Raw genomic sequence first — 25,631 nt, 5'->3', positions numbered from 1 at the left:
TTTGTTGCTACTATTTGAGGTTATACATGAAATGTTGCTACTATTTGAGATTCTGTTGCTACTGAGATTCTACATGAAATGTGCTTACTGTTTGAGATTCTGTTGCTACTATTTGAGATTCTACATGAAATGTTGCTACTATTTGAGATTCTACATGCACTGTTGCTACTATTTTAGATTCTACATGGCATGTTGCTACTATTTGAGATTCCGTTGCCACTATCTGAGATTCTACATGAAATGTTGCCTACTATTTGAGGTTATACATGAAATGTTGCTACTATTGAGATTCTGTTGCTACTATTGAGATTCTACATGAATGTTGCTACTGATTTGAGATTCTGTTGCTACTATCTGAGATTCTACATGAAATGTTGCTACTATTTGAGATTCTGTTGCTACTATCTGAGATTCTACATGGAATGTTTCTACTATTTGAGATCCTGTTGGTAATATTTGAGATTCTACATGAAATGTTGCTACTATTTGAGATCCTGTTGCTACTACTTGAGATTCTACATGGAATGTTGTTACTATTGAGATTCTGTTGCTACTATCTGAGATTCTACATGGAATGTTGCTAGTGGAGGAGTAGCCTAATGGCTGGTGCAGTGGACATTGATCCTGGAGAACTGGGTTTGATTCCCACTGCAGCTCCTTGTGACTTTGGACAAGTCACTTAACTTGACCGAGGTACAAGTAGGACCTGTATATACTATGTAACTATTTTGAATGTAGTGCAAAAACAACATAAACGCATTATATTAAGTCCCATAAACAAGATTCCAGGCACAATGTCAAAGAGTAGCAACATTCCATGTAGAACCCCAAAGAATAGCAAGATTCCAGAATCCCAAGGAGTAGCCTAGTGGTTAGTGCAGTGGAACATGGAATGTTGCTACTATTTGAGAATCTGTTGCTACCATTTGAGATTCTACATGAAATGTTGCTACAATTTGAGATTCTGTTGCTACCATCTGAGATTCTACATGAAATGTTGCTACTATTTGAAATTCTGTTGCTACTATCTGAGATTCTACATGAAATGTTGCTACACATGGAATGTTGCTAGTATTTGAGATTTTGTTGCTACTATTTGAGGTTATACATGAAATGTTGTTACTATTTGAGATTCTGTTGCTACCATCTGAGATTCTACATGAAATGTTGCTACTATTTGAGATTCTGTTGCTACTGAGATTCTACATGAAATGTTGCTACTGTTTGAGATTCTGTTGCTACTATTTGAGATTCTACATGAAATGTTGCTACTATTTGAGATTCTACATGCAATGTTGCTACTATTTTAGATTCTACATGGAATGTTGCTACTATTTGAGATTCCGTTGCCACTATCTGAGATTCTACATGAAATGTTGCTACTATTTGAGATTCTACATGGAATGTTGCTAGTATTTGAGATTCTGTTGCTACTATTTGAGGTTATACATGAAATGTTGCTACTATTTGAGATCCTGTTGCTACTACTTGAGATTCTACATGGAATGTTGTTACTATTTGAGATTCTGTTGCTACTATCTGAGATTCTACATGGAATGTTGCTAGTGGAGGAGTAGCCTAATGGTTTGTGCAGTGGACATTGGTCCTGGGGAACTGGGTTTTGATTCCCACTGCAGCTCCTTGTGACTTTGCACAAGTCACTTAACCCTCAATTGCCCCAGGTACAAAATAAGGACCTGTATATACTATGTAAACCGCTTTGAATGTAGTTGGAAAAACCACAGGAAGGCAGTATATCAAGTCCCATTTCCCTTCCCCCCTAAACCCACTGGATACAGACGATGCCTCATCTTATCTGTTATACCAGAGTCCTTAACTGGTTATAGAGGATGCCTGATCTTATCTCTTACATCAGATGTTACACATGCTGGAGACCTTTATGTTTTGCTATACCATCCTTCTTTGAAAATACCGGAGAAATTACATTAACAATAGCACAAAAATAGAAATAGAAAAGTCAGATCCTAAAAATGTGAAGTAACAGCAACACCCTAGAACCAAGCAACCCAATTTATCTCCATTGCTCATTCACTAAACATAACTGAAAAAAAATCTAATTTGAGAAATTCGCCTTGGCTTTAAGATATTGTCATAGGGAGTTTCACAAGTCTGGCACTATGAAGTGAAAAGCACACGGCCTGCAATCAAGGTTTGCTTTAGTTGCTACAGCTATTACTAAGATTTCGTACTGATGAGCAAAGAGTTTTCTCAGAATCTGGATTAAGAATCGAAGAGAGGAACTGGAAAACCAGAGCTAAAATATAAGACTTTTAGATGTAATTCTGAGGGATACTGGTAGCTAATGGTATTCTCTAAATAGTGGTGTAACAGCATCAGATCTCCATGAACAGGTGGACTAATTTAATGGCCACAGTTTGAGCTGTTTGTAAATGTTTAATGGAGGAACTATAATAATCAATATGATTAATAACCAAAGCATGGAGCAAGACCAAAAATGCAGGCTTATCCCAATATTCCTTTAATGCACAAAGCAAGACGTCATAACCGCTGAGATCTGATGAAAAGAAGTGAGCTGGGGACCCCAAGGAAGCAGAGGACGAGTCATGACTTCCACACGTGAATGGAGAACAGAAGATTTTATTGAAGCACTGTGTATTACATTCACAATTATCATCATTGATAGCCACATCCTTTTGAAGTGCTCATGCAGATTTATACTTTAAATTGTATATTTTCAGTTTATATTTCTAGTCTGTATATAGTTCATTATAGCATACTTGAATTAATCAGTCCTCGATGTTTACTGCTATATTTTATGATCAGATTTACTCTGTATTTCATTTGTATATTTTTTATATTTAATTTTATATTGACTTTGATTTGTGCCTGGAATCTTGCTTCTTTCTGAGGTTCTGCCAGGTGCTTGTGACCGGGATTGTCCACTATTGGCCTAGATGAACCATCGGTCTGACTCAGGATGGCCGAAGGACTAATTAACTGATTTAAGGGGGAACAGTACTGAACCTTGTGAAACTCACTGCAAATCACAGGCCTACAGCTGAATCCAGAAAAAGCCAAAAATGAGGATTTGACAGAAATGCCTCAAATCTTGTAATAATCCCAGAGATACCCTCTGTGTAGCGTCAACCGAGTATGAACTTTAGGATTAATATATTTATAATTGGCTCTGTCTACAGTTCTAGGTGGAGTACAAATTTTAGATCTATTGCTAGTAATCTGTAAACTATTATTAAAATCGGCTACATTACTTAAGAATTAAAGGGTGATCAATGTAACATTAATCTTCAAAAAGGACTCTGTACACACAGACTGGGGGTGGTGGGGGAAAGAGACACAAATACCACTCACAAACTGGAAGGAAACAAGAGGCAAAGACCTATACGGATACTGCAAAAGGAGAGACAGAGACAAAGGTAAATTTAAAACGAAATGGAGAAAATTTTTCTTCACTCAACGTGTAATTAAACTCTGGAATTCGTTGCTAGAGAATGTGGTAAAGGCGGTTAGCTTAGCGATGTTTAAAAAAAGGTTTGGAAGGCTTCCTAAAGGAAAAGTCCATAGATTATTATTCCACTATTTCTGAGATAAGCAGTTTAGAATGTTTTGTTCTTTTTTGGGATCTTGCCAGGTATTTGTAACCTGGATTGGCCACTATTGGAAACAGGATGCTGGGCTTGATGGACCCTTGGTCTGTCCCAGTATGGCAACACCAAGCGGAAGACAGCGGAGAAGTGATGCAACTGCCCACGAGCTGGGCTGCGACAGGGTGGAGTATGAATACCCTGACAGGAAAGAGAAGGACTGAAGGGGTCAGTTAACACACACACTAACATGAAGCAGAGAGGCAGGGTAACACCCCGACAAGCACACGGAAGACGAGGTAAAATAAACACAGCTATCACCTGCTTCTCACCTGGCAGACTGGCTGGCATGGCTGGGCATGTCCACTACTTTTGGGGCTGGAGAAGGACTCTGGGATGGGACCAACGGGCTTTCAGCAGGCTCGTACTCCTCAGCCGGCTCCTGCTTGACCTGAACTGAAGGACCCAGGCTGGGTGTTCCGGGCCCCTGGACTGTCGATGGGGCCATGGTTGGCCCTCCAGATAGCACTGGAGTAACTGGAGGTGTGGCAGGTCTGTAGGCTTGGGAGGCTGGTGTTACTGGTGATGAGGATCCTCTGTAGGCTGGTGGGCCTGGAGGGGGCTGGGTGGGTGGGGTCCCTGCCCTATAGGCCAGAAGGACTGGGGCAGGGGACAGTGACCTCTTGTGAAGGCTTGGCCCGGGACCTGACCCAGCAGTTGGAGACACAGTCTTGCAGGTGGCTGTTGTAATCACCGTGGACACTGCAGCAGAGGACGAAGTGACTGGAACAGGGGCATGTGGGGGAGGAGGGGCGGGGAAGGTGTAGGCCGAGTTCTGTCCTGTTGCTGGAGGGTTGGGTGGGAGAGGGTAGTGGGTCTGATTGCTGGGAAGTGGAGGGGGGGCCTGGCTGTATGAAGCTGATGCATGGGATGGGGGCATGTGGGCTGGCCCTGGAGGATAAGGCCGAAGCGAAGCCAGTGAGGCAGACAGAGTGTGAGTGGAAGCACTGGGTGAGGTGCTGAGCAGACTCTGGTAGAGCTGGGTAGGGGGCTGGCACGAAGCTGCCACATGGGTTGCCTCCGCAGCATGTGGGGTATAAGCAGCACCGGGGGGTTGGGATGCTGGGCTGGAGGGGAAAGCTGGGGGCTGCTGCTGTTGACTCCCCTGCATATGAGAGCCCTGAGGGAAAGTGGGAGGCAGGGGCCGGCTGTAGGGCAGCGACTGGCTCCAGATGGGCTGGGAGGGCAGTGAAGGCTGTGTGTACTTCGGGGGCTGGCTGGCAACAGTCAGCCCAGCAGCAGGGTAGCTGTGTCCATAGGTGGATGTGTGAGCAGAGGCAGCCTGTGATGTGGGGTAATGCTGGGCAGAGGAAGCTGCCAAGGTGTATGGGTATCTTAGTGGGGTTCCAGCTGAGGTTGGGGGCAACGGGTGAGACTGGGCTGGAACTGGTGCTGCTGCTGCCAAGGTGGCCTTCTCCTGCCCTGGGGGGCCCACCTGCCCCATGTGCTGCTGCAGTACTGAGGGTCCCGTGGATTGGGGTGGGTTGAGGTGTCCCAGGAAGGGCCCTGGGGATGTGTTGAGAGGGCGCAAAGCTGGAGGAGGAGGGAGGGTGGAAGAGACATGGGGGAAGGAGGCAGACGGTGTCCCTGGAGGTTTCTGGGTCCCTAAGCCTCCGGCCAACGAAATGGGAGTGGTCGGAGGAGGGTGTTTCACGGGCAGGAGTGGGTCTCGCTCTTGAGGGGGCCCTTTGATGCCCGACGGGGTGCTCGGATATAGCTGACCATGGGGTAGTGAAGGGGAAGGTGGAAGGTGGGCTGCAGCAGGAAGCAGGACGGGCTGGGCCTGGAAGATTCGGGAAGCCTGGGACTCAATTTGCGGCATGCTTTGGGAGGTGACAGGATCAGTCAAGGAGGTGAAGGTCCCTTCAGGTTGCTTAGGGCCCTGGAGGGTTAGCTCTGCAGTGGGTGGCCCTGGGACTGGGGGACTGGATGGAGGGAAGAGCTTAGGATAGGGCTTGGAGGGTCCCTGGGAGATGATGGAGGAGTCTGAATCACTTTCCACGCTGCCAGGGCTGTGCACACTGGGAGAGGTGCTGCGGTTGTCCTGGTCGATGTCTCGAGAGTCGCTGCTTCCTTCTTCATTGCCACTTTGTCCATCTAGACTGTCAACATCTGATGGGGAGAGAGGGGGCCCAGGCCGTGGGATCTCCGGAGGCTGTGGAAAGATCAGATATGGAGACCCGGTCAGTCATTCTGCTACGTCTACTGCACCCTCCTCCTACTCTTTCTCCATTTCTGTCCCCTGCTTGTCACTGTTAACCCAAAGCCTGCTTCTCCCCTCCTCACATCTTCTCTTGCTGCTGCCCTGGAGAGGGTAGGGGGAGGGAGGGATTCTCTGTTATGTACTCACCTCAGTCTTTGCCTTCTTGGAGACATTGGGCTCTTCTCCCTCACTCTCTGATGTGTCTTTTTGCTGTCCACGTTTGCTGCTCTTAAGGACACATGTGTCTTCAGTCCTTCCCTTCTGTCAGGATGAGACAGATGTACTGTCAGTTTACTTAAAACCTGACATACCACTATTAGACCTAATGGTTTACACAATATATAGCTAAAGATTTATTCACAGTAAAATAGGAAGACCCAACTCCAAATCCCACCTCTGCCACCATCTCTCACTGTGTGACCTTCAGCATGGAGTCACTCAAGAGCTACGACATCTGCAGACCCAACTCCCAATCCCACCTCTGCCACCATCCTTCACTGTGTGATATTCAGTATGGAGTCACTCAGAGCTATGACACCTGCAGACCCAACTCCCGATCCCACCTCTGCCACCATCTCTCACTGTGTGACCTTTAGTACACTCAGAGCTGTGACACCTGCAGACCTAACTCCCAATCCCACCTCTACCACCATCTCTCACTGTGTGACCTTCAGCATGGAGTCACTCAAGAGCTACGACACCTGCAGACCCAACTCCCAATCCCACCTCTGCCACCATCCCTCACTGTGTGATATTCAGTATGGAGTCACTCAGAGCTATGACACCTGCAGACCCAACTCCCGATCCCACCTCTGCCACCATTTCTCAATGTGTGACCTTCAGCATGGAGTCACTCAAGAACTACGACACCTGCAGACCCAACTCCCAATCCCACCTCTGCCACCATGTCTGTGTGACCCTTCGAAAAGTTCATTAACACATCCTATATTTACCTTAGATGGCACAGAACCCTCCACCCCCAATGCTCTTTTCTACCTTTCCACTCTGGCGACTCTTTTCCAGCTTGCTGTCACTACTAGAGGTGCTGATGCCTCCTGGGGATGCACGGCCCCGTGACCTTCGCTCCTCTCCAGGGCCAGGACTCTCCTTCTTTCTCCCACTCCTCATAGACATCTGCAGCAGGAAGATGGAAAATACATTAGTCTCCTGCTTCTCAGGAATTTTATGGATGTTTTATTTCTCATAAATAGGTAGATATAGGTACGGGCGGAGAGAGGGATCTTGGGGTGATAGTATCTGAGGATTTGAAGGCGACGAAACAGTGTGACAAGGCGGTGGCTGTAGCTAGAAGGTTGTTAGGCTGTATAGAGAGAGGTGTGACCAGCAGAAGAAAGGGGGTGTTGATGCCCCTGTATAAGTCGTTGGTGAGGCCCCACCTGGAGTATTGTGTTCAGTTTTGGAGGCCGTACCTTGCGAAGGATGTAAAAAGAATTGAAGAGGTGCAAAGAAAAGCTACGAGAATGGTATGGGATTTGCATTACAAGACGTATGAGGAGAGACTTGCTGAACTAAACATGTATACTCTGGAGGAAAGGAGAAACAGGGGTGATATGATACAGACGTTCAAATATTTGAAAGGTATTAATCCGCAAACTAACCTTTCTGGAGATGGGAAGGTGGTAGAACGAGAGGACATGAAATGAGATTGAAGGGGGGCAGACTCAAGAAAAATGTCAGGAAGTATTTTTTCACGGAGAGAGTAGTGGATGCTTGGAATGCCCTCCCGCGGGAGGTGGTGGAAATGAAAACAGTAACGGAATTCAAACATGCATGGGATAAGCATAAAGGAATCCTGTGCCGAAGGAATGGATCCTCAGGAGCTTAGTCAAGATCGGGAGGCGGGACTGGTGGTTGGGAGGCGGGGATAGTGCTGGGCAGACTTGTACGGTCTGTGCCAGAGGAGGGGCAGGTGGTTGGGAGGCGGGGATAGTGCTGGGCAGACTTATACGGTCTGTGCCCTGAAGAGCACAGGTACAAATCAAAGTAGGGTATACACAAAAAGCAGCAAATATGAGTTATCTTGTTGGGCAGACTGGATGGACCGTGTAGGTCTTTTTCTGCCGTCATCTACTATGTTCACAGACATCCAAGTATGTTACAAGGTCTGCTAGAATCTGTAATGATTTGATTTGGTGTTGTGCTCTTTTGACTAATAAAAATATTAAAGTTGTAAAAAGAATTTATTGTTGCAGGTTCTATTAACAATTGTGCACCTGCTTCTAGAGATGTTTACACACCTCTAGCAAAATGTTTATACATTTAAAAAAAAACACGTTTGCACAGCTTTAGGAATGTTTACAGATTGCCAGTAAAGTTTACAAACTTCTAGCAAAGTTTACACACTCACCAGTGTTGTTTACACCTCTCTAGACATGTTTGCAGATCTCAGTGTTAACAGGAAAGTTGTTCACATATTTTTGGCAATGTTTTTCAGGTATGTGCTGACTGTTTACAGCAATGTTGGACCCAATAGTCAAAGGAACTTATGTGTTCAGCAGCTGGAAACCTATAAGTGCCTTTTCCGCCGATCTGAGCAGCACTATATACGTATCACTTATCCTATAATCTCGCAAACACAGTCTTGCGTTTCTCGGAACTGTACGCGCAGGTTACAGAATCCCTACAGTTCTATGCATAACTTCGTTGACAAATGATTCGGTGCTGATTGTTACGTGTATAACTGCACTTGGTCGATATTCTACTAGTTTTTACCGTGCAATTTCGATACAGCGCAAGTGCAAGGAGGATGTGGATGTGGGAGGGACATGGGCTGGTCAGGACCGATATTCTTCTTCTTTATTCCACTAACCCTTTTAACCCTACCTTTGGTGCACTAAATGATTGTCTGAACCTTGTCTCCAGTTGGCTAAGCGCTCAATAAGGAGAAAAATGGAGGATGTTGGTTCACAGAACGACCTGACTACAGCAACTGTCCCACTGAGCTTTCATGGGACCTACCAGTCAGCCAGTGGATTCATTACAGTATCTGGGGCAATTCCGGATTCTCACTTTACTTTTACTCCTCAAATTTCTAGTTTGGGTAAAACAGGGTTTTTAATTCTACGTCAACTTTGTGCGATTCGCCGCTATTTTACTGTTGATATTTTTCACTCTCTTATTCTGTCATTACTCACGTCTACATTAGATTATTGTAATATTATATATTTAGGTTGTATTCGATCCAACATAAAAGAGTCCAATCTCTTCAAAACATGGTTATTTGTTTGCTCTCTCACACTCAGCGTCCAGATCATGTCTCTCCATTGCTTATGAAATTTCACTGGTTACCTATTCGACAAAGGATAACTTTCAAACGTCTAACTCTTACTTTTAAAGCACATAGGGTCGGCCTTCTTATCTAAATTCTCTTACTATTCCCTGTTTTCCTGCCCGTTTGCTTCGTTCTCTTAAAGATAACCCTCTTGTTGTCGATGTGAACACAGAAGAGCACGATCTTCGCAAACTCAAAGCAGCAACAAGATGACACAGAAAAGAAGGTCTTAGACGATGGGTAAAAAGTCCACTTTATTGAGTGAGTCTAGAACAATGTGGGAACCCTCTTGTTCTACCAGGTCCTAAACTTGCACAATTGGAATATACTAGAAATTGTGCTTTTGTTTTTTGCTGCCACTTTTTCCTGGAACTTGCTCCCCCCCCCCCCACATTCTAGTGCGGAACCTTCCTTCAAGGTATTCAAAGCTTCATTAAAAGGTACCGCTCTTTGCGCAAGCCTTTGAAACCACTTAGTTTGTTCTCATGGAGTCAGGCACTGTTACTGCTGTCCTGAGGTCCTTTTTTAGTAATCCCTCCCTTCTCCCTACCTATCTCATCCCTTTCATACTTTGTATCATTGCTTGGGTTGCTTGTCTGTTCGATATTTTCATCTTTCCTACTGTAGTTCTTTTCCTTCCGATATTGGTTTTAATTAACGTAAACCGCTGAGACCTGCTAGTTAGCAGTCTTGGTTTAGCAAATCTTAAACAACATTTAGTTGCGAACATTTAGATCATATATCGACTGATGTAAAGTGGCTGTGCCTGAACATGGCAGGTAAAGTCTGACTTTCGCTATAACTGCAATTTTGTGCATAATTACTGCTACAGAATTCATGCTTAGTGCACAGCATCCCGGTCCCTAACTTTAGGCCACCTATAATTACCCCATAGAGTTGATGGTTCTGTTTATTTAATAATTTGCAATATTGGCCTAATGCATATAAGAGAGCAACGACCCTACACTTCAGTCATGAACGTTTACAAAAAGGAAGACGCGGGTGGCCTCCCTCCACCATCAGGGACCCCACTGAAGCCCAAACACCAAAGTCAGCTTTAGGTCAGCTTGAAATTCCTTGAGGTCACGAATTCCACAACACGGGTGCCAGAATGCTCTTCCCTGAGTACGGTCCAGCTGAGCATGTGATGGAAGAGGATTCAGTGGTAAAGAGACTGTCTTAGACTGTAAGACAAGAGTCAGTACATATGGTAAAATGGTAATAAACAGAGAGGCTACCCAGATATAAGAATTTTGAAAGTCAGGTGGAAAATCTTAAATTTAATCATATAAGAAATGAGCCAGTGGCTTTCCAAGAAAGGGAGTGGGGGGGGGGGGGGGGGATGATCGAACTTACACATTGAGAAAATATGCCTGAGTTTGAACTGTTTGAAGCCTCTTAATGGACGACATTGACATCCTGTTGTATACAGAATTGCAGTAATCTAATCTGGTAATAAGAAGTATAAGCCCGAATCAAGCGACTGCACCGTGAGTGGAAGAAACATGGCCTCTTGTCTCTCCAGTTTCAATTCCAGGTTTAGGATGAAGCCCAGTACCTGCAAGGAGCTTGAGAGAGCAAACTGCTGACCAGACAAAATGAGTAAAGAAGTAGGGATGGGCACCAGCCTGAGATCCCCACAGCTGATGACTTCAAAGGGTTAAGTTTCAGGTGTTTGTCCTTAAAACAGTGGGTTCCCTCTTTCAGACAATCAATAAGAGAGCCCAAGTCCGAATGAAAGGGGTACACATGATAGACCAGTTGAAAATCGTTACCAAAAAAATAAATAAAAAAAAAGCTAATATTCTTACATTGAACGAGTGTTGCAAGAAAGCGCAGAAAAAGACTAGAGAGGCAGGGGAAGAAGTGACCCCGGAATGTAAATGGAGTTAAGAAGAAAATTCAAACCCTACCTTGACTCTGGATGACCTAGATGATTTTAAGAATGACTAAACTGGGACTGAAACTTACCGAATCCTTGTTCTGACGAGTTTTCATATTCCCGGGTTCCAAGCCCCCATTCTCCACCTGAGTGGGTGAAAACATATATTTTGCTGTCGCCCCTCACTTTAATGTCTCTTCAGGACTCTCCAGCGACAGACAGATTTCCTCAGGAGTTTCTTACCCAACTGCAAATGAGAACATGAGTGTGTGTGTGAAAATAACAGGTGTTGCAGCTCATTACCAACTCTGCCCAGGACCCTGTATCAGTGTTTAAGCCAGTGAATATGCATTAGATAGATTTGCTTGTTGTGGATATCCTGAAAACCAGACTGGCTGGGGTTGCTCTACAACGGGCTGGAGAAGCATAAGTAAGACTTGGAGAAGCCCCATCACTAACAATACTTTGTGATGGTTGAGATATTCCAGCACCTCCCAAATACAGCATGGCTGAGACATCTACTTCTTACACGCGTCATAGCAGACAGGACCCTGCCCCTCCAACACTTCCATGCAAAATCATGAGAGAGAGAGAGAGAGAGAGAGAGGGAGAGAGAGAGAGAGAGAGAGAGTTCATTGGCCCTCCACAGCCATTGTGGTCTACACCAACTCTGAGATACTATCAAAACTGAGATCCTACCACCTCCCGTCTACACCAACCCTAAGATACTACTAACTCCTACCTACACAACCCTGAGATCCTACCAACACTGAGATCCTACCACCTCCCATCTACACCAACCCTAAAAAACTACCACCTCTCATCTACACCAACTCTAAGATACTACCAAAACTGAGATCCTAAATCCTACTACCTCCCATCTACACCAACACTAAGATACTACCACCTCCCATCTAAAAACATAAGAACAGTCATACTGGGTCAGGCCAATGGTCCATCTAGCCCAGTATCCTAACTGCAACAGTGGCCAATCCAGGTCATAAGAACCTGGCAGAAACCCAAATAGTAGCAACATTTCATGCTACCAATCCCAGGGCAACCAGTGGCTTCTCCATGTCTATCTGAATAGCAGACTATGGCCTTTTCCTCCAGGAACCTGTCCAAACCTTTTTTTTAAGCTCAGATACACTAACCGTTGTTACCATCAACAAGTTCCGGAGCTTAACTATTCATTGAGTGAAAAAAATATTTTTTCTTGTTTTAAAAGTACTTCCGTGTAATTTCATCTACATCAACCCTGAGATACTACTACACAACCATCATTATGACACATTACCAACACCTATCAATAACAGACAACTCGATTCATAGTCATCACAAAAAAACATCAACCCCATGTGTGCCTACCACTCAGACATCACCAATATACAACTACCAAGGGACATTATTCCCTAAGTTACCACAGAGAGACATCTACAGCTATCAATAAGAACGTCCTATATCCCTCACTAGGAGACACCCTCCTCACCTGCAGGTGCACCCCCTAATCTCTTAGAGGCATCCTCCCTCACATGTATAAGATGTAGGCCAAAACCCTTCACTACAAGTCACCACCCACTCACACATACTCTTCATGAGACATCATTCTTCCCCAACACACCTATACCTAAGAGACATCATCGTTCATCCAAAGATCATCACAAATATCAACAATTGTAACTGTACAATCTTTAATTTATCCAGAAATGTTCTATACTATCTTTTGCTTTAACACTATCATGTATTTCACCACCATGTAACCCAAAACCCTCTGTTAAACCAAATGTATATTCTCTTCTATTTCCAGTATCCATGATGAATTGTAAGCCACATTGAGCCTGCAAAGAGGTGGAATAATGTGGGATACAAATGCAATAAAATAAAATAAATACATCATCTGCTCCCACCCCCACATATTCATCTCTAAGAAACATCATCTGCCCCCTCATATCATAGTTCTAAGAGACATTATCTGCCCCCTCCCCAACATATCCCTCCATCTCTAGGAGACATCACCTATCCCCCACATATCCCTCCATCTCTAGGAGACATCACCTGTCCCCCCCCCCCAACATAACCCTCCATCTCTAGGAGACATCACCTATCCCCCACATATCCCTCCATCTCTAGGAGACATCATCTGTCCCCCACATATCCCTCCTCTAGGAGATCTGTCCCCCACATATTCCTCCATCTCTAGGAGACATCATCTGTCCTCCACACCCCCCACATATCCACCCATCTCTAGGAGACATCACCTATCCCCCACATATCCCTCCATCTCTAGGAGACATCACCTGTCCCCCCCCACCCAACATATCCCTCCATCTCTAGGAGACATCACCTATCCCCCACATATCCCTCCATCTCTAGGAGACATTACCTGTCCCCCCCCCCCCAACATAACCCTCCATCTCTAGGAGACATCACCTATCCCCCACATATCCCTCCATCTCTAGGAGACATCATCTGTCCCCCACATATCCCTCCTCTAGGAGATCTGTCCCCCACATATCCCTCCTCTAGGAGATCTGTCCCCCACATATTCCTCCATCTCTAGGAGACATCATCTGTCCTCCACACCCCCCACATATCCACCCATCTCTAGGAGACATCATCTGTCCTCCACACCCCCCACATATCCCTCCATCTCTAGGAGACATCACCTGTCCCCCACCCACCCAACATATCCCTCCATCTCTAGGAGACATCACCTATCCCCCACATATCCCTCCATCTCTAGGAGACATTACCTGTCCCCCCCCCCCAACATAACCCTCCATCTCTAGGAGACATCACCTATCCCCCACATATCCCTCCATCTGTAGGAGACATCATCTGTCCCCCACATATCCCTCCTCTAGGAGATCTGTCTCCACATATTCCTCCATCTCTAGGAGACATCATCTGTCCTCCACACACCCCACATATCCACCCATCTCTAGGAGACATCATCTGCCCTCCCCCACCCCACACACACATATGTCATGGAATGCGCAAAATTAACCCACTTGGAGAAATTGCCCCCAGAGTGAGAAACCATCTTTAAGAGACATCATCTGTGTCGTCTCGTTCCCCCCCCAACACAGACATCCATCTTTAAAAGCCATCTTCTCTACCCCCAAATATCCATCCCTAAGAAACATCACCTCTCCCCACATATCCAGCTCTAAGAGACATCTGCCCCCCCCCCCCCCCCCCCCCAACACAGGCATCTATCTGAAAAAGAGACATTTCCCATCGCAGGTCACCCTGACACCTCGCCCCTTCTCCTCCCCTCCCCTCCATGCACTAGAGCGGATCAGAAGGAAACTGGAATCTCGGGTACTCACCGATAAATTCCCGGCGATTGTGCACGACTCGCGGGTGTCTTGGCGGCCCCCCTAGAACGAAATCCTCCAAGCGCTTGGAAAGATCCAGAAATAAGGAAAGAAAAGCTGCTGCAAAGCCGATCTCCACCCCCTCCACCAAGCCCCCCCAGATCCCTGGGGTAGGGGATGGGAGGGGGTAAAAGCAGACGTCGGTGCAATGTCTTCCAGCCCCCCTCCCTTCCTGGGCTCCCGATCGCTTCTGGACCCCTCCGAAGTACAGAAACCTCCCCTTCCTCCGTCTGTCTGTCTGTCTGTCTGTCTGTCGGCAGCTTTCGTCCCCTCCCCACAGCCAAGCGCTTGCACCGAACGCGCAGAAAGGCAGGAAACCCCCCCTGGGGTGCAGAGATCCAACCCCCTCCCTCTCCCGAGCTACCCGAGGCCTGCAGGGTGCAAGCAAGGGAGGAGGAGAGACTGCTGTCGGACAGGAAGGAGAGAGGGGGGGAAGGGGGGAACCCTCGTTCCTGCTCAGACAAAACTGCAGCTGGGAAAGTGCAGGGTCCGGGATCGCTCTCCTCCTCCACGTACTCTCCGCCCTCCTCTCCCTACCAGTTCGCTGCACAAAAGATGGGAAGGAGAGCTGCAAAGCCTGGCCTGGATACCTGGCACCACGGGATCCAATGCAGCTTTTCCAACATACCTCCTGCTTCAGCCGAAGCATATCCTTACAGGCTTTACAAATAACATGACAGCGGGGATTAGAGCTCAGGCACGGGGCGGTAAACTGACCCCCATCACAATCACACGCAATTAGCGACAGATCCGGGGGCTAGAACTGGTGCAGGGAGATAAAGTGATCCCCCTCCCCATTCACAGAGTGTCAGAGCAGGGACTACAACTGAGGTGCAGGGAGATCAACTGACCCCCCCCCCTAAATTCACACAGAGCAGGTATTAAACCATGTGCAGGGAGATAACGTGTGTACCCCCCCCCCCCAAGTGCACACAGTGAAAGCAGGGACTGAGGTGGGGGAAGTCAGTTTCACACTGACATCTCAGGCATAAGGAGGTAAAGTGACGCCCCTAGAATTCACACACAGTCAGTGACAGAGCCGGGGATTAGAACTGAGGCACAGGGAGATAAAGTGACTCCGCCAGAATTCACATACAGTCAATGACAGAGCCGGGGATTAGACCTGAGGCACAGGGAGATAAAGTAACTACTACTACTACTACTTAACATTTCTAAAGCGTAACCCCCCCCCCCCCCCCCCCCCACAGTTCACACACAGAGTTAGTCACAGAGCCGGGGATTAGAACTGAGGCACGGTGAGGTAAAATTACTCCTCCCTCCTCCCCCCCCCCTGAGTCACACACCAGTCAGTGATAGAGGCCGGGGATTAGAACTGAGGCAAAAGGAGGTAAAGCGACTGCCCCAGATTTCACATACAATGACAGCTGGGGACCAGAGCTCAGGCACAGGGAGAGAATTCATGTTTATGTTTATTGTCTCTGAGCTTTGGCTTTAGGCCTTTCTGTGGTACAAACAAAGCGGTGGCCATATTACATAGAGGTACAGCAGGGGACCCCTCAGAGCCCATTTTGGGCAGTGGTTTGCCGTCAGGAAGCTGAGAACTGGACTGTTCTTGCTGTCATACTGTGAAGTTTTGGTCTTTTCTCGTACAGACGTGTCACTGATGGAACTGCTTTTGGGAAGTGTTCATGCAGCCCCTTGTCGAGGTGTTTCAGGAATTCATAAGTGGCACCGTGCACTGAACTAGGGCATAGTGAATCCATGCCAGGTCTTTGCATTAGCTTTGGGCTGAGGAATTCCACAGGCCTGACTTCCATGTCTCTTTCCCCTCCCGGTTCCCAGGCAACAGCACAAAAGCAGAGAGGGAGAAAAGAGGCTAGGGAGGAATAAGGGGAGCCCTGAGGCCTAGCGCTGAGAACAGACCTCAGGCTGGAGGGAGGGAGGGAGGGAGGGGGGGGGGAATATGGACCAGAGCTGGGAAGAGACATAAAACTTTGGAGGGGGGGGGGGGGAGGGCTGGAGCTGGGAAGAAACCAGAGGCTGTGGGGCCGGCCAGAAGCTTATGGAGGGGGGGGGGGAAATAAGGGCTGGAGCTAGGAAGAAACCTCAGGCTGGAGAGGGGGGAGCCTGAGGCTTGTAGAGTGGGGAGGGGGGAAATAATGGCTAGAGCTGGGAACAGACCAGAAGCTTGTTGGGGGGGGGGGAATAAGGACCAGAACTGGGAAGAGCCATACAACTTTGGAGGAGGAGGGGGGGGGGAAAGGTCTGGAGCTGGGAAGAAACCAGAGGCTGTGCAGTGGGGGCAGGCCACAAGCTTATGGAGGGGGGAAATAAGGGCTGGAGCTAAGAAGAAACCTCAGGCGAGGGGAGGGGGAAGCCTGCTTGTTGAGTGGGGAGGGGGGGAATAATGGCCAGAGCTGGAAACATTCGAAGCTTGTCGGGGGGGGGGGGGGGGGGGGGGTGAATAAGGACCAGAGCTGGGAAGAAACCTCAGTCTCTATGGGCGGGGCGGGGCAAAGGAGGAGGCCTGAGGCTTGTGGATGGGGAAATAAGGGCCAGAGCTGGGAAGACACCTCACACTGTGTGAAGGAGGCTTGGCTTGGTGGAGGTGGGTGGTGGGGATTAGAAGAGCTGGGAAGAGACCTGAAACTGGGGAGAGGGAGACTTTATGGGGAGGGGGAAAGGGAATATGGGCTGGATCTGGGAACAGACCTAAGGCTGTGTGTGAGTATTGGGGGGGGGGAGGCCTGAAGCTAGTGGAGGGGGGGATAAGAGCTGAAGCTGGGAAGAGACCTCAGGCTGTGGAGAGGGGGAAGCCAAAGGCTTATGGAGGGGGAAGGAGAAATAAGGGCCAGAATTGGGAAGAGAAATAAAGCTGGGGGGGGGGGGGGGGGGGAATAAGGGCTGAAGCAGGGAAGAGACCTCCGGTTGTGGGGGGAGGAGGCGCTGAGGCTTTTCTGGGGGAGGGGGGAAATGGCTTCAAATGGATAAAGTAGTGGGGTTGCTGTATTAATCCGGTTTAAAGGTAATAAATAACAAGAAAACAAAATGAGAGAATCCTTTTTATTGCATTCACTTAATACATTTTTTAATTAGCTTTCAAAGACCAGAACCTTCTTCCTCAGATCAATATGAGCAAAACATGAGAATATCAGAAACTAGAGCTGGAACTGGAGAGGAAGGGGAAGCTTGGGTGGATGGATGGATGAGAAGCTGGAGCAGCAAAATCTGTGGGATCCTGAACCCTGGTTAGAAGCAGAAACGCATTTCATCCTGTACTGTGCAGATTTGTAGCTCAGTCACTGACCTTGGGGGAGTCACTTTATCTCCTTGTGCTTCAGATCTAATCTCCGGCTGTGTAACTGAACTTGTGGAAGTCAGGCTGTCTGGCTTTGCTGCTTCACAGTTCTAATACCCTGCCTACTGCTGCTGCTGCCCCCTTCTGGTGAATTATCCTTGTCCTGTAGTTTTTTGTTTAAATTAAAATGTCATGTTGAGTGAAGATGAGATTTTACTTAGGAGTCGATATTGAGCTGGAGGTGCTCAGTGTTTTACTAACCTCTGCCGCTGTTATGCCCTGGAAATTCAACTCTGGACCATGTCTGGGTTGCGGCAGTGAAGCTAGTTTTTTGGCAATATTCAGCACAACCAGCTACGGGTTACCATATAAAACTAGGACTGACTTTTATGCAGCGACCTTGGCTGGTTAAGTGCTGGATATTGACACTGAACTGGCCAAGTGTAGACTCCACCCCGGGACACCCTGAAAATAGCTAGTTTTGCTTTAATTGCTAACCGGTTATTTTCAACTGAACTAATCGGTTAACTGCTGCTGAAAATAACCGGTTACCCCCGAACAGGCAGGAGATTTAACCAGCCATAAACCTTTTGAGTATTGAAATAATGAGATACAGCCAGGAGTGTGCTGTTACCCTAGGAGGAGTAGGGGAAGGGGTGGGGGCAGGGTAGAGCTACTTATGACAAGTGTTTACACTGTTAAACATAGTTTAATAATCGTCTATCATGAATATTCCCATATTTAAATGAATTATATAATGCAGTTTGCCAAATTTAAGTAAATGTCATATATTTTTTAACCACTTTTCCAATATTTAAACATCTTCTTGCATCTTATGTAGCCGCCTGGCACAATTTAGGCTTATCATCTGGAAGCAAACAGGCTTTCCCACTGGCAGAGCTCTCTGCATCCTCACTTTCTGCCTCAGACAGATGAGCTTCCATCCGTTCTTCTGTGTGGGAGAATGTCAAAGCCTTTACGGAAATCAAGACAGGTCACATCTGCTGCTCTGATCACCACAGCCGTGCAAGCACAGTGCATGCCTAAGACAAACCTTCAACCTTAACCCCCCCCACGAAAAAAACTTTTAGGACCCTGGCCTGCAGCACCCTACCCTTAAAACTTTCATAATTAAACTCCACAATCCTGGTCATCTACAGGTTACAGAATGTGCTGATGGTTTTTGATGTGGCCCTCGGGATCCCAAGAAGCTGCTACCCTAGGTGACCTCCTGCTTTTGCCTAATGGCTGGGTCAGCCTTGCTGCTCACCTCATCACAGAAGTTACCTGCATGTTTTGTCTTGTACATATGAGTCTGTGTACTTGTTCTGTTTTTTTATCTAGATGTATCTGTTGTCATTGTGTTTTGAGGTGTGTGAGTGTGACAGAGAGAGTGTTTAACTGTGTATCCATTACTATGTCCTGAATTCTTTCCTTTTGTGTATTGTATGTGTCAGAGTGTTTTACTATGTATCTGTGTCCCTCTGTTTTCAGTTTCCATTTGTGTGATGTATATTGTGAGAAGGTATGAGGGTGTCCTATAGGGTGTAGGCCACTAGAGGGTGCTAGAAGAAGCTGGAGGTCGCTAGGGTTGAGAGTCCCCAAAGTATTGGTATAGTACTGAGCCCATGTATCTGTGTGGGGAGGCTCAATGTGTAGATCTATGAAAGCATAAAGTGTTAAGCTAGAAGAAGTGTGCCCAGGGGCTGGAATAAAGAATTGCCTGAGAAATATGCAGTTGGTGAGACCTACTTAATTTGCTGAGTGGAAACCAGGTCACCCTGAGTGAGAAGGGGTAGCACACTAATCTGCATATGATTTGCATATGGAGAACCAGGTCACCCTGAGTTAGAAGGGGGTATCACAAATGGCACCCCAGATGGGACTTGACTGTTGAACAACCACTGGGTGATGAGAATATCAGAGGAATTTTGCTACCCTTGGTAGTTGAATATCCCTGTCTGCCAGGTGAAACCAAGGGGAGAACTGAGGACCAGTGTGGAGCTAGGCAGTTGGTGTATTCCCAGTGAAGTGAGATGGAGGTATCCTTAGGAGTTCCAGAGGCTGTGTTATAGAAGCCCGTTGAGGGGGGCTATACCCCATCAGACGGCCAGGAAGGATGGAGGACAGAGAAGCCGGGGAGGAGAAGGCCTGAGCACTTGCCTGAGTCAATGGCTGGTGGAGAAGATCTGGCAAAGATGGACATTGAGAGCCAGGTTTTGGGGCTTGCAGGGGATGAGCCTGGAAAGAGTATGCCCCTGTGTAGAATTGCTGTTCCTCAGTGGAGAATGCTTAGAGGGTTACTGGGGGTAGAGTAGCAATTATTTTAAGGATGGGGGTATGTGAGAAGGTATGAGGGTGTCCTATAGGGTGTAGGCTACTAGAGGGTGCTAGAAGAAGGTGGAGGTCGCTAGGACCGGGGAGAGCCCTGGGAGGCCCACAGATGCAGGAGGTTATGGGCTGGGTCTTGGGTGGCTAAGTAACCACTTTAAACCCCACCTGAGTTGTGAAAGGAGGAAAGTGAGCTAGCAGCAGAAGAAGAGAGAGCCCCTGAAAGATACTGGCTAACCTTATGGACTTGGGGATGGACTGGGTGTCCCAAGGAGTGCAGGCTGAACATCCTGGGGTAAGAAATCCCTAAAGCATTAGAGTTTGACTGTGTGTCTAGAACTGTGTGTTCAAAGAGGGACTGTGTGTCCGAAGTTCTGAGAGAAGCAGGCTGCAAAGCCTGGGGTTGAGAGTCCCCAAAGTATTGGTATAGTACTGAGCCCATGTATCTGTGTGGGGAGGCTCAATGTGTAGATCTATGAAAGCATAAAGTGTTAAGCTAGAAGAAGTGTGCCCAGGGGCTGGAATAAAGAGTTGCCTGAGAAATATGCAGTTGGTGAGACCTGCTTAATTTGCCGAGTGGAAACCAGGTCACCCTGAGTGAGAAGGGGTAGCACACTAATCTGCATATGATTTGCATATGGAGAACCATGTCACCCTGAGTGAGAAGGGGGATATCACAAATGGCACCCCAGATGGGACTTGACTGTTAAACCACCACCGGGTGATGAGGATATCAGAGGATTCTGATTACCATTGGCAGTTGAATATCCTTGTTTGCCAGGTGAAGCCAAGGGAATAACTGAGGACTGGTGTGGACCTAGGCAGTTGGTGTATCCCCAGTGAAGTGAGATGGAGGTGTCCTTAGGGGTTCTACAGGCCGTGTTCCAGAAGCCCGCTGAGGGGGGCTACACTAGCAAAGGCGCTTTGCTCATCTACCCCAGGCTGTACCTCATCTGACAGCCAGGAAGGATGGAGGCTGGAGAAGCCAGGGAGGAGAAGGCCCGAGCACTTGCCTGAGTCAATGGCCAGTGAAGAAGCTAGAGTGAGAAGGGGTAGCACACTAATCTGCATATGATTTGCATATGGAGAACCAGGTCAGCCTGAGTGAGAAGGGGGATATCACAATATGCAGTACCGTAGTGAGGGCTAATGGCACCTGGGGTGGGTCGCTGCTGCGCCCCCCCCCCCGGGTGCAGCATGGCATGACCCCCCCCCCCCCCGGACTGCATTCTTACCTGCGGGAGGGCCAATCCGCCCCGAGTGCATGTCATTCGGAGCTGCGTTGGCTCCGCTGGTTCCCTGCTTTCTGTGCCCGGGAACAGGAAGTAACCTGTTCCGGGGCAGCGAGAGCAGGGACCCAGCGAGGCAGGCACCCTCCCCCCCCCCCCCCCGAGCATGTGCACCCGGGGCGGACCGCCCCTCCCGCCCCCCCCCCCTCCCACGCCACTGTGTATTACTACTACTACTTAGCATTTCTATAGCGCTACTAGGGTTACGCAGCGCTATACAAGTTAAAACATGGGGAAGGACAGTCCCTGCTCAAGAGAGCTTACAATCTAAAGGTAACAAACTATGTAGTCTTGTACATATGAGTCTGTGTACTTGTTCTGTTTTTTTATCTAGATGTATCTGTTGTCATTGTGTTTTGAGGTGTGTGAGTGTGACAGAGAGAGTGTTTAACTGTGTATCCATTACTATGTCCTGAATTCTTTCCTTTTGTGTATTGTATGTGTCAGAGTGTTTTACTATGTATCTGTGTCCCTCTGTTTTCAGTTTCCATTTGTGTGTTGTATATTGTGAGAAGGTATGAGGGTGTCCTATAGGGTGTAGGCCACTAGAGGGTGCTAGAAGAAGCTGGAGGTCGCTAGGGTTGAGAGTCCCCAAAGTATTGGTATAGTACTGAGCCCATGTATCTGTGTGGGGAGGCTCAATGTGTAGATCTATGAAAGCATAAAGTGTTAACCTAGAAGAATTGTGCCCAGGGGCTGGAATAAAGAATTGCCTGAGAAATATGCAGTTGGTGAGACCTGCTTAATTTGCTGAGTGGAAACCAGGTCACCTTGAGTGAGAAGGGGTAGCACACTAATCTGCATATGATTTGCATATGGAGAACCAGGTCACCCTGAGTTAGAAGGGGGTATCACAAATGGCACCCCAGATGGGACTTGACTGTTGAACAACCACTGGGTGATGAGAATATCAGAGGAATTTTGTTACCCTTGGTTATTGAATATTCCTGTCTGCCAGGTGAAGCCAAGGGAAGAACTGAGGACCAGTGTGGAGCTAGGCAGTTGGTGTATCCCCAGTGAAATGAGATGGAGGTGTCCTTAGAGGTTCCAGATGCTGTATTCTAGAAGCCCATTGAGGGGGGCTACACCCCATCATACGGCCAGGAAGGATGGAGAAGCCGGGGAGGAGAAGGCCTGAGCACTTGCCTGAGTCAATGGCCGGTGGAGAAGATCTGGCAAAGATGGACATTGAGAGCCAGGTTTTGGGGCTTGCAGGGGATGAGCCTGGAAAGAGTATGCCCCTGTGTAGAATTGCTGTTCCTCAGTGGAGAATGCTTAGAGGGTTACTGGGGGAAGAGTAGCAATTATTTTAAGGATGGGGGTATGTGAGAAGGTAGGAGGGTGTCCTATAGGGTGTAGGCTACTAGAGGGTGCTAGAAGAAGATGGAGGTCGCTAGGACCGGGGAGAGCCCTGGGAGGCCCACAGGTGCAGGTGGTTATGGGCTGGGTCCTGGGTGGCTAAGTAACCACTTTAAACCCCACCTGAGTTGTGAAAGGAGGAAAGTGAGCTAGCAGCAGAAGAAGAGAGAGCCCCTGAAAGATACTGGCTAACCTTATGGACTTGGGGATGGACTGGGTGTCCCAAGGAGTTCAGCAGGCTGAACGTCCTGGGGTAAGAAATCCCTAAAGCATTAGAGTTTGACTGTGTGTCTAGAACTGTGTGTTCAAAGAGGGACTGTGTGTCCGAAGTTCTGAGAGAAGCAGGCTGCAAAGCCTGGGGTTGAGAGTCCCCAAAGTATTGGTAGAGTACTGAGCCCATGTATCTGTGTGGGGAGGCTCAATGTGAAGATCTATGAAAGCATAAAGTGTTAAGCTAGAAGAAGTGTGCCCAGGGGCTGGAATAAAGAATTGCCTGAGAAATATGCAGTTGCTGAGACCTGCTTAATTTGCTGAGTGGAAACCAGGTCACCCTGAGTGAGAAGGGGTAGCACACTAATCTGCATATGATTTGCATATGGAGAACCAGGTCACCCTGAGTGAGAAGGGGGTATCACAAATGGCACCCCAGATGGGACTTGACTGTTGAACAACCACTGGGTGATGAGGATATCAGAGGATTCTTGCTACCCTTGGCAGTTGAATATCCCTCTCTGCCAGGCGAAGCCAACGGAAGAGCTGAGGACCAGTGTGGAGCTAGGCAGTTGGTGTATCTCCAGTGAAGTGAGATGAAGATGTCCTTAAGGGTTCCAGAGGCTGTGTTATAGAAGCCCGTTGAGGGGGGCTATACCCCATCAGACGGCCAGGAAGGATGGAGGACAGAGAAGCCGGGGAGGAGAAGGCCTGAGCACTTGCCTGAGTCAATGGCTGGTGGAGAAGATCTGGCAAAGATGGACATTGAGAGCCAGGTTTTGGGGCTTGCAGGGGATGAGCCTGGAAAGAGTATGCCCCTGTGTAGAATTGCTGTTCCTCAGTGGAGAATGCTTAGAGGGTTACTGGGGGTAGAGTAGCAATTATTTAAGGATGGGGGTATGTGAGAAGGTATGAGGGTGTCCTATAGGGTGTAGGCTACTAGAGGGTGCTAGAAGAAGATGGAGGTCGCTAGGACTGGGGAGAGCCCTGGGAGGCCCACAGATGCAGGAGGTTATGGGCTGGGTCCTGGGTGGCTAAGTAACCACTTTAAACCCCACCTGAGTTGTGAAAGAAGGAAAGTGAGCTAGCAGCAGAAGAAGAGAGAGCCCCTGAAAGATACTGGCTAAACTTATGGACTTGGGGATGGACTGGGTGTCCCAAGGAGTTCAGCAGGCTGAACATCCTGGGGTAAGAAATCCCTAAAGCATTAGAGTTTGACTGTGTGTCTAGAACTGTGTGTTCAAAGAGGGACTGTGTGTCCGAAGTTCTGAGAGAAGCAGGCTGCAAAGCCTGGGGTTGAGAGTCCCCAAAGTATTGGTAGAGTACTGAGCCCATGTATCTGTGTGGGGAGGCTCAATGTGAAGATCTATGAAAGCATAAAGTGTTAAGCTAGAAGAAGTGTGCCCAGGGGCTGGAATAAAGAGTTGCCTGAGAAATATGCAGTTGGTGAGACCTGCTTAATTTGCCGAGTGGAAACCAGGTCACCCTGAGTGAGAAGGGGTAGCACACTAATCTGCATATGATTTGCATATGGAGAACCATGTCACCCTGAGTGAGAAGGGGGATATCACAAATGGCACCCCAGATGGGACTTGACTGTTGAACCACCACCGGGTGATCAGAATATCAGAGGATTCTGATTACCATTGGCAGTTGAATATCCTTGTTTGCCAGGTGAAGACAAGGGAATAGCTGAGGACTGGTGTGGACCTAGGCAGTTGGTGTATCCCCAGTGAAGTGAGATGGAGGTGTCCTTAGGGGTTCTAGAGGCTGTGTTCCAGAAGCCCGTCGAGGGGGGCTACACTAGCAAAGGCGCTTTGCTCATCTACCCCAGGCTGTACCCCATCTGACAGCCAGGAAGGATGGAGGACGGAGAAGGCCCAAGCACTTGCCTGAGTCAATGGCCAGTGAAGAAGCTAGAGTGAGAAGGGGTAGCACACTAATCTGCATATGATTTGCATATGGAGAACCAGGTCACCCTGAGTGAGAAGGGGGATATCACAATATGCAGTACCATAGTGAGGGCTAATGCCACCCGCCCCGAGTGCATGTCATTCGGAGCTGCGTTGGCCCCGCTGGTTCCCTGCTTTCTGTGCCCGGGAACAGGAAGTAACCTGTTCCGGGGCAGCGAGAGCAGGGACCCAGCGAGGCAGGCACCCTTCCCCCCCCCCCCCCCCCCCCCCCCGAGCGTGTGCACCCGGGGCGGACCGCCCCTCCTGCCCCCCCCCCTCCCACGCCACTGTGTATTACTACTACTACTTAGCATTTCTATAGTGCTACTAGGGTTACGCAGCGCTGTACAAGTTAAAACATGGGGAAGGACAGTCCCTGCTCAAGAGAGCTTACAATCTAAAGGTAACAAACTATGTAGTCAGTGTATCATGTATATGTATTTGTGTGTGTGTCAGTGTTTTACTATGTATCTGTGTCTCTCTGTTTTTTGTTTTCATGTGTGTGTGTGTTTGAGTGCTTTATCATATTTCTGTGACCCTCTGTTTTGAGTTATGTTTCTATGTGTGTGTGTTTGAGTGTCTTGAGTTACGTTTCCATGTGTGTGTGTGTTGTACTATGTGTCTCTCTGTTTTGAGTTGTGTGTGTGTACAAAGAATAGTTGCTATTTTGGGGTGAGGGGCAGTGTCCTAATGTAGGGAACCTTAGCAGTCCAAGTGAAATGATCAGACGTTTCCCTGACACTTTGCACAGCACCTTCTGATTTACAGATGAACAGACACTTTGATCAGGTGTAAATCTGTTTTAATTGTTCACAATCTAAGGACTTCCT

The 25,631-nt window shown here is 47.8% G+C and overlaps 1 protein-coding gene across 1 annotated transcript in view; it reads right to left on the bottom strand.

Moving 5' to 3' along the window:
- Positions 1-14,900, bottom strand: part of ATN1 (atrophin 1) — a 31,527-nt gene extending 16,627 nt beyond the window's left edge. The window contains 5 exon segments of the mRNA XM_030186335.1: positions 3,917-5,799; positions 5,995-6,108; positions 6,844-6,981; positions 11,111-11,268; positions 14,354-14,900. Coding sequence (XP_030042195.1) covers positions 3,917-5,799; positions 5,995-6,108; positions 6,844-6,981; positions 11,111-11,185 — 2,210 coding nt within the window. The 5' untranslated portion in view covers positions 11,186-11,268; positions 14,354-14,900.
- Between the last annotated feature and the right edge of the window lie 10,731 nt (positions 14,901-25,631).

Source organism: Microcaecilia unicolor, chromosome 14 (assembly GCF_901765095.1).
Source record: "Microcaecilia unicolor chromosome 14, aMicUni1.1, whole genome shotgun sequence".
Lineage (NCBI taxonomy): Eukaryota > Metazoa > Chordata > Amphibia > Gymnophiona > Siphonopidae > Microcaecilia > Microcaecilia unicolor.
Note: the sequence above shows the minus strand (reverse complement) of the source record. Positions and strands in the feature narration are given on the sequence as shown.